The 11,851-nt window shown below is 41.2% G+C and overlaps 1 protein-coding gene across 3 annotated transcripts in view; it reads left to right on the top strand.

Annotated features, from left to right (window-relative positions):
- ICA1 (islet cell autoantigen 1) overlaps positions 1 to 11,851 on the top strand; it is a 128,056-nt gene that overhangs the window by 5,499 nt on the left and 110,706 nt on the right. For all 3 annotated transcript variants that reach the window (XM_030885168.2, XM_045288624.1, XM_030885169.2), the window contains exons 3-4: positions 4,123 to 4,195; positions 11,057 to 11,180. In XM_030885168.2, coding sequence (XP_030741028.1) covers positions 4,123 to 4,195; positions 11,057 to 11,180 — 197 coding nt within the window. The remainder of the gene's footprint in view (positions 1 to 4,122; positions 4,196 to 11,056; positions 11,181 to 11,851) is intronic.

Genomic DNA, 11,851 nt, shown 5'->3' with positions numbered 1-11,851 from the left:
AAACCAATGACATAAAAAGAAAGCCTGTAAATAGCTCAAGGTCTGATGGAATGTCACACCCTGGCCCCAAAGTCTATTTTTGGTACTTCCTCGGCACTTCCTTGCTCTGCTCCCCTTGCTGTTCTTTTGCACGCCCTTAGTGTTTGCCTTGGTGTGGTAGAGTCAGACCGGGTGCAATTCTCACACTGTCTCCAGTGTTGTCCCCTGTAGGGTTATGGGTCAGTGAGGGATGTCATATCTCGTTGTGGGGCCAGCCATATGGTCCTCTCTGCATTGGCTGCTCTCTCTGTTTTATAGGGAGATCTGTCATGTGGAAGAGGGATTAAATTCACTCTGCTTCTCTAAGGCTAGAACCAGCCACAGGAAGAACATTTTATGCTGTCCAATGGGCTGGCTTTTGAGACAGTGAGCACCCTGTCTGATGAGATCTGGGTTGTTATTCCAAGACTACCCCTTACTGACCTTAGGAAAACAACCTGGTATCTCATATGCTTGTCTGCTTAATGCATGAAATGAAGGCATAAGTGCTACTTATTATGGCTATTGTGAAGATTAAATTAGAGCCTAATCAGAGTGATGGCTAGCATTTCTTGGGTGCTTATTCTATCCTTGAGGCCATTCAAACTGCTTTCTATGCATTATCTGTAGTACCATGCACAGCTCCTCACATGTCCGGCGCCTGCTCCTGTCCTGGGCTTTCTCATTCTCGTACAATGTATGCTGCGTGTGCCACCTTCAGCCATAATGACCTTTCTCCATTTCAGTCTAATAACAAGTCAAGTTCAATCCCACGGAAACATTTTCTCTATTCTCAGCTTGGATGTTCTCTGCCTTCGTCTTCCTTTCACTTAATCCTTCTTATAATTCGGGTTTCAGTGTAAATCTCACCTTGGAGAAGCCTTAACTTATATGCTGTTTAAAGGTCATTGCCAGTTCATCTCCCTGCCCTTGCTCCAGCAGAACTCTTCATTGGTTAGCACGCGACTTTAAAACTTTTATGCATGGTACGTTGACTCATGGGATTATTTCAAGTGTTCATTTATCTGTCTGCCCTCTCTCCAATTGCATATTGCATATCACCTTTATGCATTGCAGTATTCCCAGTCAGACGCACAGAACACATTCAGAAAGTGTTGAGTGAAGAAGTCGAAACATTCGTGAAAGAAAAATCCCAACCCTTTCCTTCCCTCACCACTGGAAATATTTAAATAGAAGCTGGATTTTGACAGGAATGGTCTAAATGAGACTCTTGCAATGCAGAAAAATAGAACCAAAAGATATTTTTTCTGATTTTTGTTAAAATGAATATAAGTTGCATATGTTTTTCAATTGCTTCATATGTGAGGAGGACTTGAAGCACTTGCTGATGAAAATCTTAGTGTGGATTGCAATTCAGTGCAAAGAAAATCAAAACCCTCACAGCTGGACATCACAACACCATGATAAATGGAGAAAAGACTAAGTTGTCAAGATTTCATTTTACTTGGATCCACAATCAATGCTCATGAAAGCTGCTGTCAAGAAACTAAAGGTCAGGTCGCACAGGGCAACTCTACACAAGATCCTTTTAGAGGATTAAAAAGGAAGATGTCACTTTGAGGACTAAGGGGCACTCGACCCCAGAGCCATAGTATTTTCAGTTGCCTCAGATGTGTGTGACATCTGCCCAATGAATCAGGAAGAGTGGAGATGAATTGATGCGTTTAAATGATGGTGTTGGTGACCCTAGAAAGTACCGTGGACTGCCAGAGAACAAACAAGTCTCTCTTGGTGGTAATATACCTAGAATGCTCCTTACAAAGGAGGATGGTGAGGTTTCATCCCATGTACTTTGACCATGTTACCTGGAGAGACAAGTCCTTGGAAGAAAAGGACATCATGCTTGGTAAAGTAGAGGGTCAGGGACAAAGAGAAAGGCCCTTAGTGAGATGGCTTGACAGTGAGAGGCTGAATCCCTGGGCTGGATTGGCATGACGGCGCAGCCCTGGGCAGTGCCGTGTCCCAGATGCAGTGCACAGGGCTGCTGTGCATCAGAGTTGACGCTATGCTGACAGAGGTCCGTAAATGGTTCCCGTGGCAGAGGATGATGGAAATGTTCCCTTCTCTCTCTCTCTCTTTTTTTGGATAGTTTTCAAAATCCACAGAACTGAAACCTCAGATCTGTGCGTTTTATTGCATTTAATGTGTAACTTAATTTTTAAAAAGCAATAAGATTGTACCTAAATCGGGATTTGTTACCTCTTGGTGGTCTGTGATCCAGAACACTGATATCAAGCATTTGCTAAGCAAAGATTTAGACTGCTGGTGTTCTGTTTTGTTTTATGGTCAGGAAGTGTGTGTGTGTGTGTCCGTTGCCCTAAGAAGAAGAGGGTACAGTTTAATGCAATGAAGATTCATATATTTATATTCTTTGTTACCAAGTTTGATCATATTAAGTGTTCCTAGGAATGGTTCCTAATTGTGCTAAGGATGTATGTGTGCATCTATTTTTATTGGCTAATTTGGCTATATTTGCTATGAAGTACATCATCTGTTTTTAACTGATGTATTGAGTTTATGCTTCAAGGACCTAACTGGTACATCGCTGTGGCCAGGAAGCTAGGCACTGGAGACAGGAATAGGGGAAACGTTACCTTGTCTCATTTAGGGATTCCTCGGGGCCAGAATGGGTGTCAGACAGGTTTTCTTTCTTTCTTTTTTTTAAACAGTTTTAGTGGCACATAATTTACATATCATACTATTCAAGGTTCAATCATTCACTCATATCAAGGAGAATGTACAATCAATTACCATGTCAATTTTAGAAAACACACATACATACACCCTCGTCCCATGGTTCAGTCGCCTTTGAAATGCATTGTGCAATCATATCAGCTCTAGTGCTCCCTCTCCTGTCCCCTCAGACAGGTGTGCTCAGTCTCTGAGTTGGTGGCCAGAGGGTAGAGAAGATGGGGTTTCTATTTCACTTTTTTTCTTGAGCATTCTGTTTCTGGAGCAAAAAACTGAGACAGTTATGAGTCTCTTCTATTCTTGCCAAGGTGTGACATGGCAGGTGTGGGTCTGTAACTTTGTATTTAACCACTGGGAAAATAAGGAATATGGAGCTGCTTGCCAAACTCCATTTCACGAGATGTCTTCTAAACCAAGCACTCAGCTAAGGGGTTTTTGTTTACTTTGTGTTGCGCTGTGGGCGAGGGAGGAGGCTTGTGGCTGTCAGAAAGAAGTGCTGCTTCCGAAAGCCATAGGGGCAGATCTGCTCTGTCCTGTAGGGTGACTATGGGTGGGCATCGCCTCGATGGCAGGGAGTTTTGTTTGTTCTTGTGGTTATATTAGCACTCATAAAACATGTGATCACAAAATAAGTTACTACCATCATTTAAAGATAATACTTACTCGACAGGTCTTCCATTTTTTAAAAAAGGCAGCAAGTGATAAAAGAAAGAGATGAGATTAGGAATGAATCTCCTGTTCTTAAATTGACAAATAGGCTCCTCTTTAAGTATTTCTGTTTTTCAGTTATTATATCCATAATCTATAGGAAATCGTTGTTTTGCAGATCTTATTTGACATTAATCACAGAGATGATGAATTCCAGTAAATAAAAAATACTAGGAATATATCTGATGACTTTGGTCACCGTCTCATTACAGTATATCATATAACACCCAGAGCAATTTAGGCACCTATATGCTCGAGTATAAGCCAGTCCGAATATTAGCTGAGGCACCTAATTTTACCACAAAAATTGCATTAAAAATGTGTCTACAAACTCGGTTTATACACGAGTATATACGGTATGTGGTTTTATTTAACAGGTAAGTCAATACCAAAAAAAAAAACCAAACCCCAAACTCACTGCCTTTGAGTCAATGCTGATGCACAGTGACCTGATAGGGCAGGGTACCTGTCCCCATGAGTTTGAGACTGTGCTTCTTTGTGGGAGTAGAAGGCCCCATCTTTCTCCCATGGAATGATGGCTAGTGGTTTAGAACGGTGACCTTGCAGATCGCAGTCCAACAGGTACCCACTATGCCACCAGGGCTCAGTTATTTTCATTGTGATAATTGTTTATGTTCACTGCTACCTGTATTATTTAGCATTTTGCTTGTATTTTTATTACAGCTGTTTCACTCAATTCAGAGAACCTGTTTGGACTTGTCTAAAGCAATTGTACTTTATCAAAAGAGGATATGCTGTAAGTATGCCATGGAGCCATTGCGAATACTAATCCAATAATTAAACAGCAAGGAATAGATGGCAGGTAATTTTCGTATCTGCCATTCACTACAGGAAGTAAGATAAGGAGACGACTCCTTACAGGTGTTTGTTTTCACTCGATAAGGGCTGTGGAGGAGGGTCTTTAATAGTTTTATCAGTAAACTTTTACATAGAACGTTTCCGTTCAATAGAAGTGCCATAACAGAAGAGTTTTGTATTGGATCACCCTACACATAAATGTGCCATATTTTATTATGAAAACTTTCCTGAGATTTATATCTTGAGTCTTTTTATTTGAATTTTTATTTTATTGTCTTAATTACCAAAGGCCCAGTTCTATAGCTCGATGACAGTATTTGTGAATATTTCTTATGGAGGGTTTTGGGTTATTGGAGAGTGCCATTTTTAAACAGCATCTGGTCTTAAAATTATACTACCAGCTAGCTCTGAAATGTTAAATAACATGTTGCATAGTACTAGCTTTTAAAACTTCAATTTTTAGGTCAATTTAATAATGTAATTTGTGTATTCCAGAGAATAGGATATGGGGGATGTTTCTCTAGCTCTGACTGCTGCACAATCCCTTTCTGTTAGTCACAAATTGGCAATAGTTTATTTTCCTTCATTTGTAGTCTTTTATTACAAAATTATTTGGGTGAAGTAAAAATATCGTAGGACGTAGAGGTAGAATTTTTAAAATTATCTTTAGTAACATTTAAATGTATGAGCAAAGACATCGACAGAGTTATCATGCTAGGATCTTGGGCTATGAGGAAAACAAGAGATGATACACTGTATTTTTCATAGGATGTTCAAGATCTGGGAAGTCATGCATGTATACATGTATTCTTTTCCAGGTTTTCTGCATTTCCTATTTTACTCACCACTTTCAAGTCAATCTGAACTTACTGTGACCCTTTAGGACAGAGTAGAGCTGCTTCTTGAGATTTCCGAGACAAGTCTTTACAGGAGCAGACAGCCTCATCTTTCTCTTACAGTATGACTCGTGGGTTTGAATCACCTGCCTTGGGGTTAGTAGTCCAATGCTTAACCCACTACACCATCAAGGTTCCTCCTCTTTTCTATTAGAAATAGTCAAAGGGTTATATGCGTGGTTTCTGTCCAAAGATTCATGTCTTAACAGCTGTTTCTTTTGATGTGAATAGTCCTGAAGCTCTTCCGACTCTTTGTTTCCTGCTTCTGCATGTTTTTTGGTAGATGAAATCCAGGATGGGTGAATATATAGAGACTAACTGGACTAATGGTTCATTGAGGGCACGGTAGGAGAGCTGGAGGAAATGGGGAGCTAATAACAGGGAGTATGAGAGAAGATGTTCTGTAATTGGTTGTGGTGATGACTATACAAGTTCTTGATATGATTAAACTATTGAATTGTATACTATTTGGGTTAGGCCCCAGTGAAATTGTTAATAAATATACAAAATAAATTTTACTAGCTCCCAGTGGCCTGTATTATAAAAATGAAAACTTATTAATACAGGGGGAAAGATGAAATTCTGAACTAACGTGGAATTCTATTGAGTAGGTATTAAGTGAAAGAAGTGAAGCACAAAAGCATGGTATCTCTCTCGCAAGAAAGAAGGGGCTAGAGTGAGAACATATACAGAATAAAGATATCTATGTGGAAGCTAATGTACTCTGCTAATTATGCCAAAGCAAGATCTAGGAGAGTGAAACCAGAGACGAATGAGATTGAAAACCAATAGGAAGTGAGCAGGGAATGAGTAGGATGAAGAGGAGATTGTGTCTTCCCTAGGGGGGGTGAGGAAGGAGCTGTACTCTAGTAATATTTAGAATAGAACCATAGAAATATTTCACATTCTTAAAAAATAGATTCTTAAAACCAACTAGGATGTGGGAGAATCCAAAATGAAATACAGCCTGTAAAAATTAACATAATTATATTATCAATGGGGATCGAGCATAAGTACACTAATTTGAGAGGAGAAGAAAATAATTAACCTAAATAATTTTGGGAAGTAATACTTTGGATACTAATGCTAAAGATGAAAAGAATTATACAGAAAAACCAGTCTACTTAGTAAACGTTTTTTCTTCTACGGCTATGGGTTTGTAATTCTGAATCTACTTTGTGTATATACTAGGACTGGAAAGTAAGAAAATATGTTGTAAATGATGAGAGCCAACTTTCTCAGGACCAATAGTAGAAGCAAACTACGAATAAGGCAAGTGAGGATGGTGGAATGAACAGTGGAATTAGAGCTTCTCAGTAGGAATAGGGATTTGATGTATTTGATATATACACGGTCAGACATAAAGAAGTAAGTTTAGATAAGTGAGTATGCACGGATTCACATACATTCATAGATTGCCTCGCTCTCTCAGTTTAGAAGACCTAAAAACACTAACACTATATACTGATAATCACATCTTGGGCCCAGATTTTTTAAAAACACTCCTTTCCAGTAAAAGGAATGTTCTTTGAAGATATGATCAATTTCCAAGCTGGGACTAGCAAAACTGAAGCTCATCCTACAATGTCTGTGTACCAGAATATCAGGAAGTGGTTGAGAAAAGGGTGGATATTGAAGGACCCAGGGGAACACTGAAAGGAGCTGATGCCGGTCAGAGAGTATAATCAATGGGAATATCAATGAGAGTGCTGACTTACAGTTCACAGAATACAGTATATGACCATAGCTGACAGACAGACAGAGGAGAGCACGGTGCCGTGGGGGTTAGAAGTACGCTGTGAGACGAAGGTCCAAAGTTAGAACCCGCCAGCCCACTCCTTGGGAGGAAGATGGACCTTTCTCTCCACGTCAAGAGTCACAGCCTCGGAAACCCACTGGGGCACTTCTGCTCTGCTGTGGGGTCGCTATGTGTGCATCGGATCAATGGCAGTGAGAGTGAGTGAGATAGATAGGTAGGTAGGTAGGTAGGTAGGTAGGTAGGTAGGTAGGTAGACAGACAGACAGACAGACAGACAGACAGACAGACAGACAGACAGATAGATAGAAGATATAGTGAAGGTCATCTCTTCCTGATGAAATAATCAATGTAGAAAGAATGGGAGAATCACAAAATCACCTTAGGAAAATACCACAGTAAGAATTGTTCCAGGGAAGAATCACTGAAGGGTGCTACAATTAGCAGAAGTTTGGAGAGAAACTGAATATTTACATAGTCTTATATTTCCTTCAATATTTTTAATGATAAGGAAAACATTGTAGCTTTTCAGTGGAGAAGCCCAGTGGAGAACACCTTACGATTAACATCATCCGTAATAATGCATGTCGATACATACTGATAGTTTATAGATCCTGATACCGGGTGCTGAGATTGACACTTCACGCCATGGCACCCTTTCCAAAATCTGTAGTCTAATCATGAAAAATCATCAGAGAAGCCCAAATGGAGAAGCCGTCTACGAAGTACTTGATGCACACTCTTAAAGGCTGCCAGACCCTGAAAGACCAGAAAGACCGAGGGACCCTCATGGATTGAAGCGCATTAAGGAGCTACGATAACTCAGTGGCGTACAGGAGCCTGATACCAAAAAAAGGTCATTAATGGAAATTTTCTAAAAACTTAAGGTCTGTGGTTCAGTCGTATTGTGCCACTGTCAGTTTCCAGCTTTGATACTGGCCCTGTGGTTACATAAAATGAGGGGAAATCTAGGGACGGATCTATGGGAACTGTGTGCTCTCTAAGCCTAAAATTCTATTAAAATAAAAAGATTTAAACTGTTTTAATTAAATATATTGCTTCTCACTAAAAAGCTTCTGAAGCCTTTTGCCGTCAACTTGATTCAAACTCCTAGTGATGCTATAGAACAGAACTGTCCCCAGAGCTTTCCAGGCTGTAAATCAGTCTGGGGGCAGGCTGCTGCACTTGCTCCCGAAGGGCTGTTGTTGAGTTTGAAACCGCTGACCTTTCAGGCCTGGATCTTAACCACTGTGCCCCAGGGCTCCTTAAGAGGACTCAAAGGAAAACTGAGACTCCCGTGCCATGACTTACAGATCCCTGCTTGCCCAGGGCCAGCTCTCTGTTCACACCTCGTGCTCACTTTTTGTCTTGCCCTCCATGCTGTCTGAGGCCTTTTGCCCTTGCTGTTCCCTCCGTCTGCAATGCCCACAGAGTTGTATGAGCCCCAATAAAATGATTTAAAAAAAAAAAAAGTACTACTGAGGAAGGGTGATGTTGGCAAAAGCATTAAATATATCCTAACAAAGACTCTAAACTGCTGCAACAATGAACAAATCTGTCTCCAAAGAAGTACAATTAGAAGCTCCTTAGAAGCAGAGACGATGCCACTTCATCTCACATGTTTCGGACTTGTTATCCAGAGGGGTCTGCCCTGGAAGAGGGCATCCTGCTTGCTGAAGTCCACTTGGATGGGCGAGATGACCCCGGGGTCTGCAACAAGGGGCGTAGACCACTGTCCTGAGAATGCTGCAGCGTTTGAGTCTCCTTCATGGGGCCATTTGAGTTGATTCCACCCCCAGCCGGACTCAGCTCAGTCACGATTTAAAACCTGTATCTTCCGTTTTCCTTCCCAAGGACAAGATTCTTTTCTTACCACTTGTCGATGTCATCTACTAAGATAGGACTAAAACACGTTTTGATCATAAGATTTAAAAGTCTGTATGAACACCATTTGAACCAGTTATTATTGCCATTTTCATATGAGCATATTGTTCCAGTTAAAGGTGCCCTAGTGGCGTAGTGGTTATATGTTGGGTTGTGGTCCGAAAAGTCAGCAGTTTGAAACCACCAGCTGCTCTGAGAGAGGAAGACCTTGCTCTCTATCCCCTCAGGAGTTACCCCATCTCTGAAACTCACAGGGGCAGGTCTGCGCTGTCCTGTAGAGTCGCCTAAGTCAGCATCGACTTGATGGGAGTGAATTTATTGTTCCAACTAGTACTGTCTCTAGTACGCGATATTGTGAGGAAGTATCTAGATTTTATTTATTCACATGGCATTATCTGGGAAAATAGTACCTTGTAACAAAAGAATTACATAACTATGTCAGGATTCTTGAACACTCTATTAAGGATGAACATCCAGCAGTAACAAATGTGAGGTAAGAGGCGAGAGTAATGCTGGCTGCTGTGATGGTTAAGGTTTTTGTGTCAACTTGACTGGGCCATGATTCTCAGTGGTTCAGTGTATGTAAGGATGGAATTTGGCCTTTATGTAATGATCTAGTTGTCCATTTTGTGATCTGATGTGGTCACCCTCCATGTTCACTTAAAACCAATTTTCCTCTAATCACCTAGTTGGTATGTGAAGGGTGGGTATATAAAACATCAATAGCATAAACTTTGTTCATGTTTACTGAGTTGCAGTTCATATTCAGCTAGTTTAGCACGACAATAATGTATTCTAGCCATGCTACTGACTTGTGATTTTTACGATGGCTTCATACAGTAGTAGCTAATTTTGACTTAGTGTCTTTAAAGTCTCTTAAAATCTAAATGGGAAATCATATTCTTGTGGCTCTGAGTTCATAGTAGTAAAAATGCTGTTTTTCAAAATTACAACAGTTTTTGCATTAAGGATAGAAGATTTACAAATTTTTTAAAAAATGAAAATTGCTTAAGAGGTTGTCACTGTTAACATTTTTTGCATTTTTCTATTATTACAAGGATAGAAATATACATTGATGTGATTATTGAGCAAAAATAGAGTTCTCCCATAACTAGTGTACATAACGTACTTTTTCACGTCATGGGAGTGGTTATCTTTCTGTCTTCCTGAATGTTCTTCTACAACAGGGCCATTGAGAAGGTGAAAGGCCTCACTGTCTCATTGTATATAAAACCAAACTCCCCGCCATCAGTCAGTTCTGACTCAGCGTGCCTATGGGGCAGCGTAGAACTGTCCCTTTGTGTTTCTGGGGCTGCCCGTCTTCACAGGCGTGAAATGCCTTATTTTCTCCTGCGCTCTCAGCAGCCTGACAAGTAACCCACGACATGACCTGGGATCGTTCCTTTTTCCATTGAAACGGTGCGCTGTATTGTTTAAAACTTGGTCCTCAGAATAAGGAATGAAAGGTTTTGCTATTATACGTAGTAATACTGTGGTTATCTTTGTATATGTGTATGTACAAGATTTACATATTACTTGTATGCCCCCTTTACTGCTTCCTTAAGATTTACTTTCAGCACTGGAGTGCAATGTCTAAAGAGAGACACGTATATGTGAGTTTTCATATGTATTGCGACACCAATTTGGAGAAAGCCACTCTCATACAAATAGTGCTACCTGAGGTTGTCTTTAAAAAGCCATTTCAGATGAAGTTACAGCTATTTATATTAAAAATCAGCCAAGTCATCAACTTGATTACCCATCCACCTTCAGTCCCTACCCCCAAACCAAAATCCCGTGTCATGGATAAGGTATTTGAATCACTTTCCAATCACGTAGAATGTAGCACACAACCCAGAGACCACAAGTCAGCCGGAGAGAGTGATAGGAGGGAGCTGGCCCCACCTTCCAGGCAGCCACAAAGGCTCCCACAGTTGTGCTCAGCAAGCCCCGCGCCTTTATTTCAGCTGGAAGCAGCACAGGATCTGCGGCTTTGTCAGGACAGAGGTCATTTTCTGGTTCTGATTACACTGCACCAAATTCACTGGCAGAGGTACTCAAGTGAACGTGACCTCTCGTGGTGCAAATGGAAGAACAGCGGGGAAGTGCAATGGCAGGAAGAGCTGACCTTGTAGCCTACTGTGTGCATTTAATTGTATGTCATCTTTGCCTATGGAAGAGAAGGGCCCTAGTGATTTGTCTCTCTCTCCTGGTAATAAAAATACTCATTGTTCACGGCTCCACTTGGTCTTTTCTTTATCAGTCTTGTCTCAAGAAGAAAACGAACTGGGGAAATTTCTTCGATCCCAAGGCTTCCAAGATAAAACCAGAGCAGGAAAAATGATGCAAGCAACAGGGAAGGCCCTCTGCTTTTCTTCCCAGCAAAGGTGTGTGGCCTTTTCGGGTGATTTATTTTGTGTGTGTGTCGGTGGTGGTGGTGGTGGTGAGGCTGGTTCTGGAGAGACTCTGAGGATCCCCGGTGGCATAGTCATTATGAATTGGGCAGCTAACATCAAGATTTGCAGTTCAAAACCACTAGTCGCACCTTGGGAAAGAGACAGGGTTTTATGTGCCCATAGAGAGTGATGGTCTCAGAAAGTTACAGCTACAGTTCCACCCTGTCCTATGGGGTTACTGTGCGTCAGCATCGACTCAGTGGCAGTGAGGGGAGTGTAGAGACTCTGCCACCAGCCCCCCACCCCCAGGGGAATCACACAAGTTCTTAGAAAGCACCCGCCTGAGACTGAGACGTGGTCTCGTGCTTAGGTGTTACTCTAGTCCCAAATAGCACTTTGGATTCTGATAAACTGGACCAAACTCTTTGCCATCCAATCCATTCTGACTCAGAGTGACCCTACAGGACAAAGTAGAACTGTCCCTGGGGGTTTCTGAGACTTCATTCTTTACGGGAGTAGAGAGCCTCATCTTTCTCCCCTCATTAACATAGCACATATAATTTGTTCCTGTCAACTTTTAAAAAATTATTTTATTGGGGGCTCATACAGTTCTCATCACAATCCATACATACATCCATTGTGTCAAGCACACTTGTACATTT

Source organism: Echinops telfairi, unplaced genomic scaffold (assembly GCF_000313985.2).
Source record: "Echinops telfairi isolate 266 unplaced genomic scaffold, ASM31398v2 ScPeMD7_23;HRSCAF=83, whole genome shotgun sequence".
Taxonomy (NCBI): Eukaryota; Metazoa; Chordata; class Mammalia; order Afrosoricida; family Tenrecidae; genus Echinops; species Echinops telfairi.
Note: the sequence above shows the minus strand (reverse complement) of the source record. Positions and strands in the feature narration are given on the sequence as shown.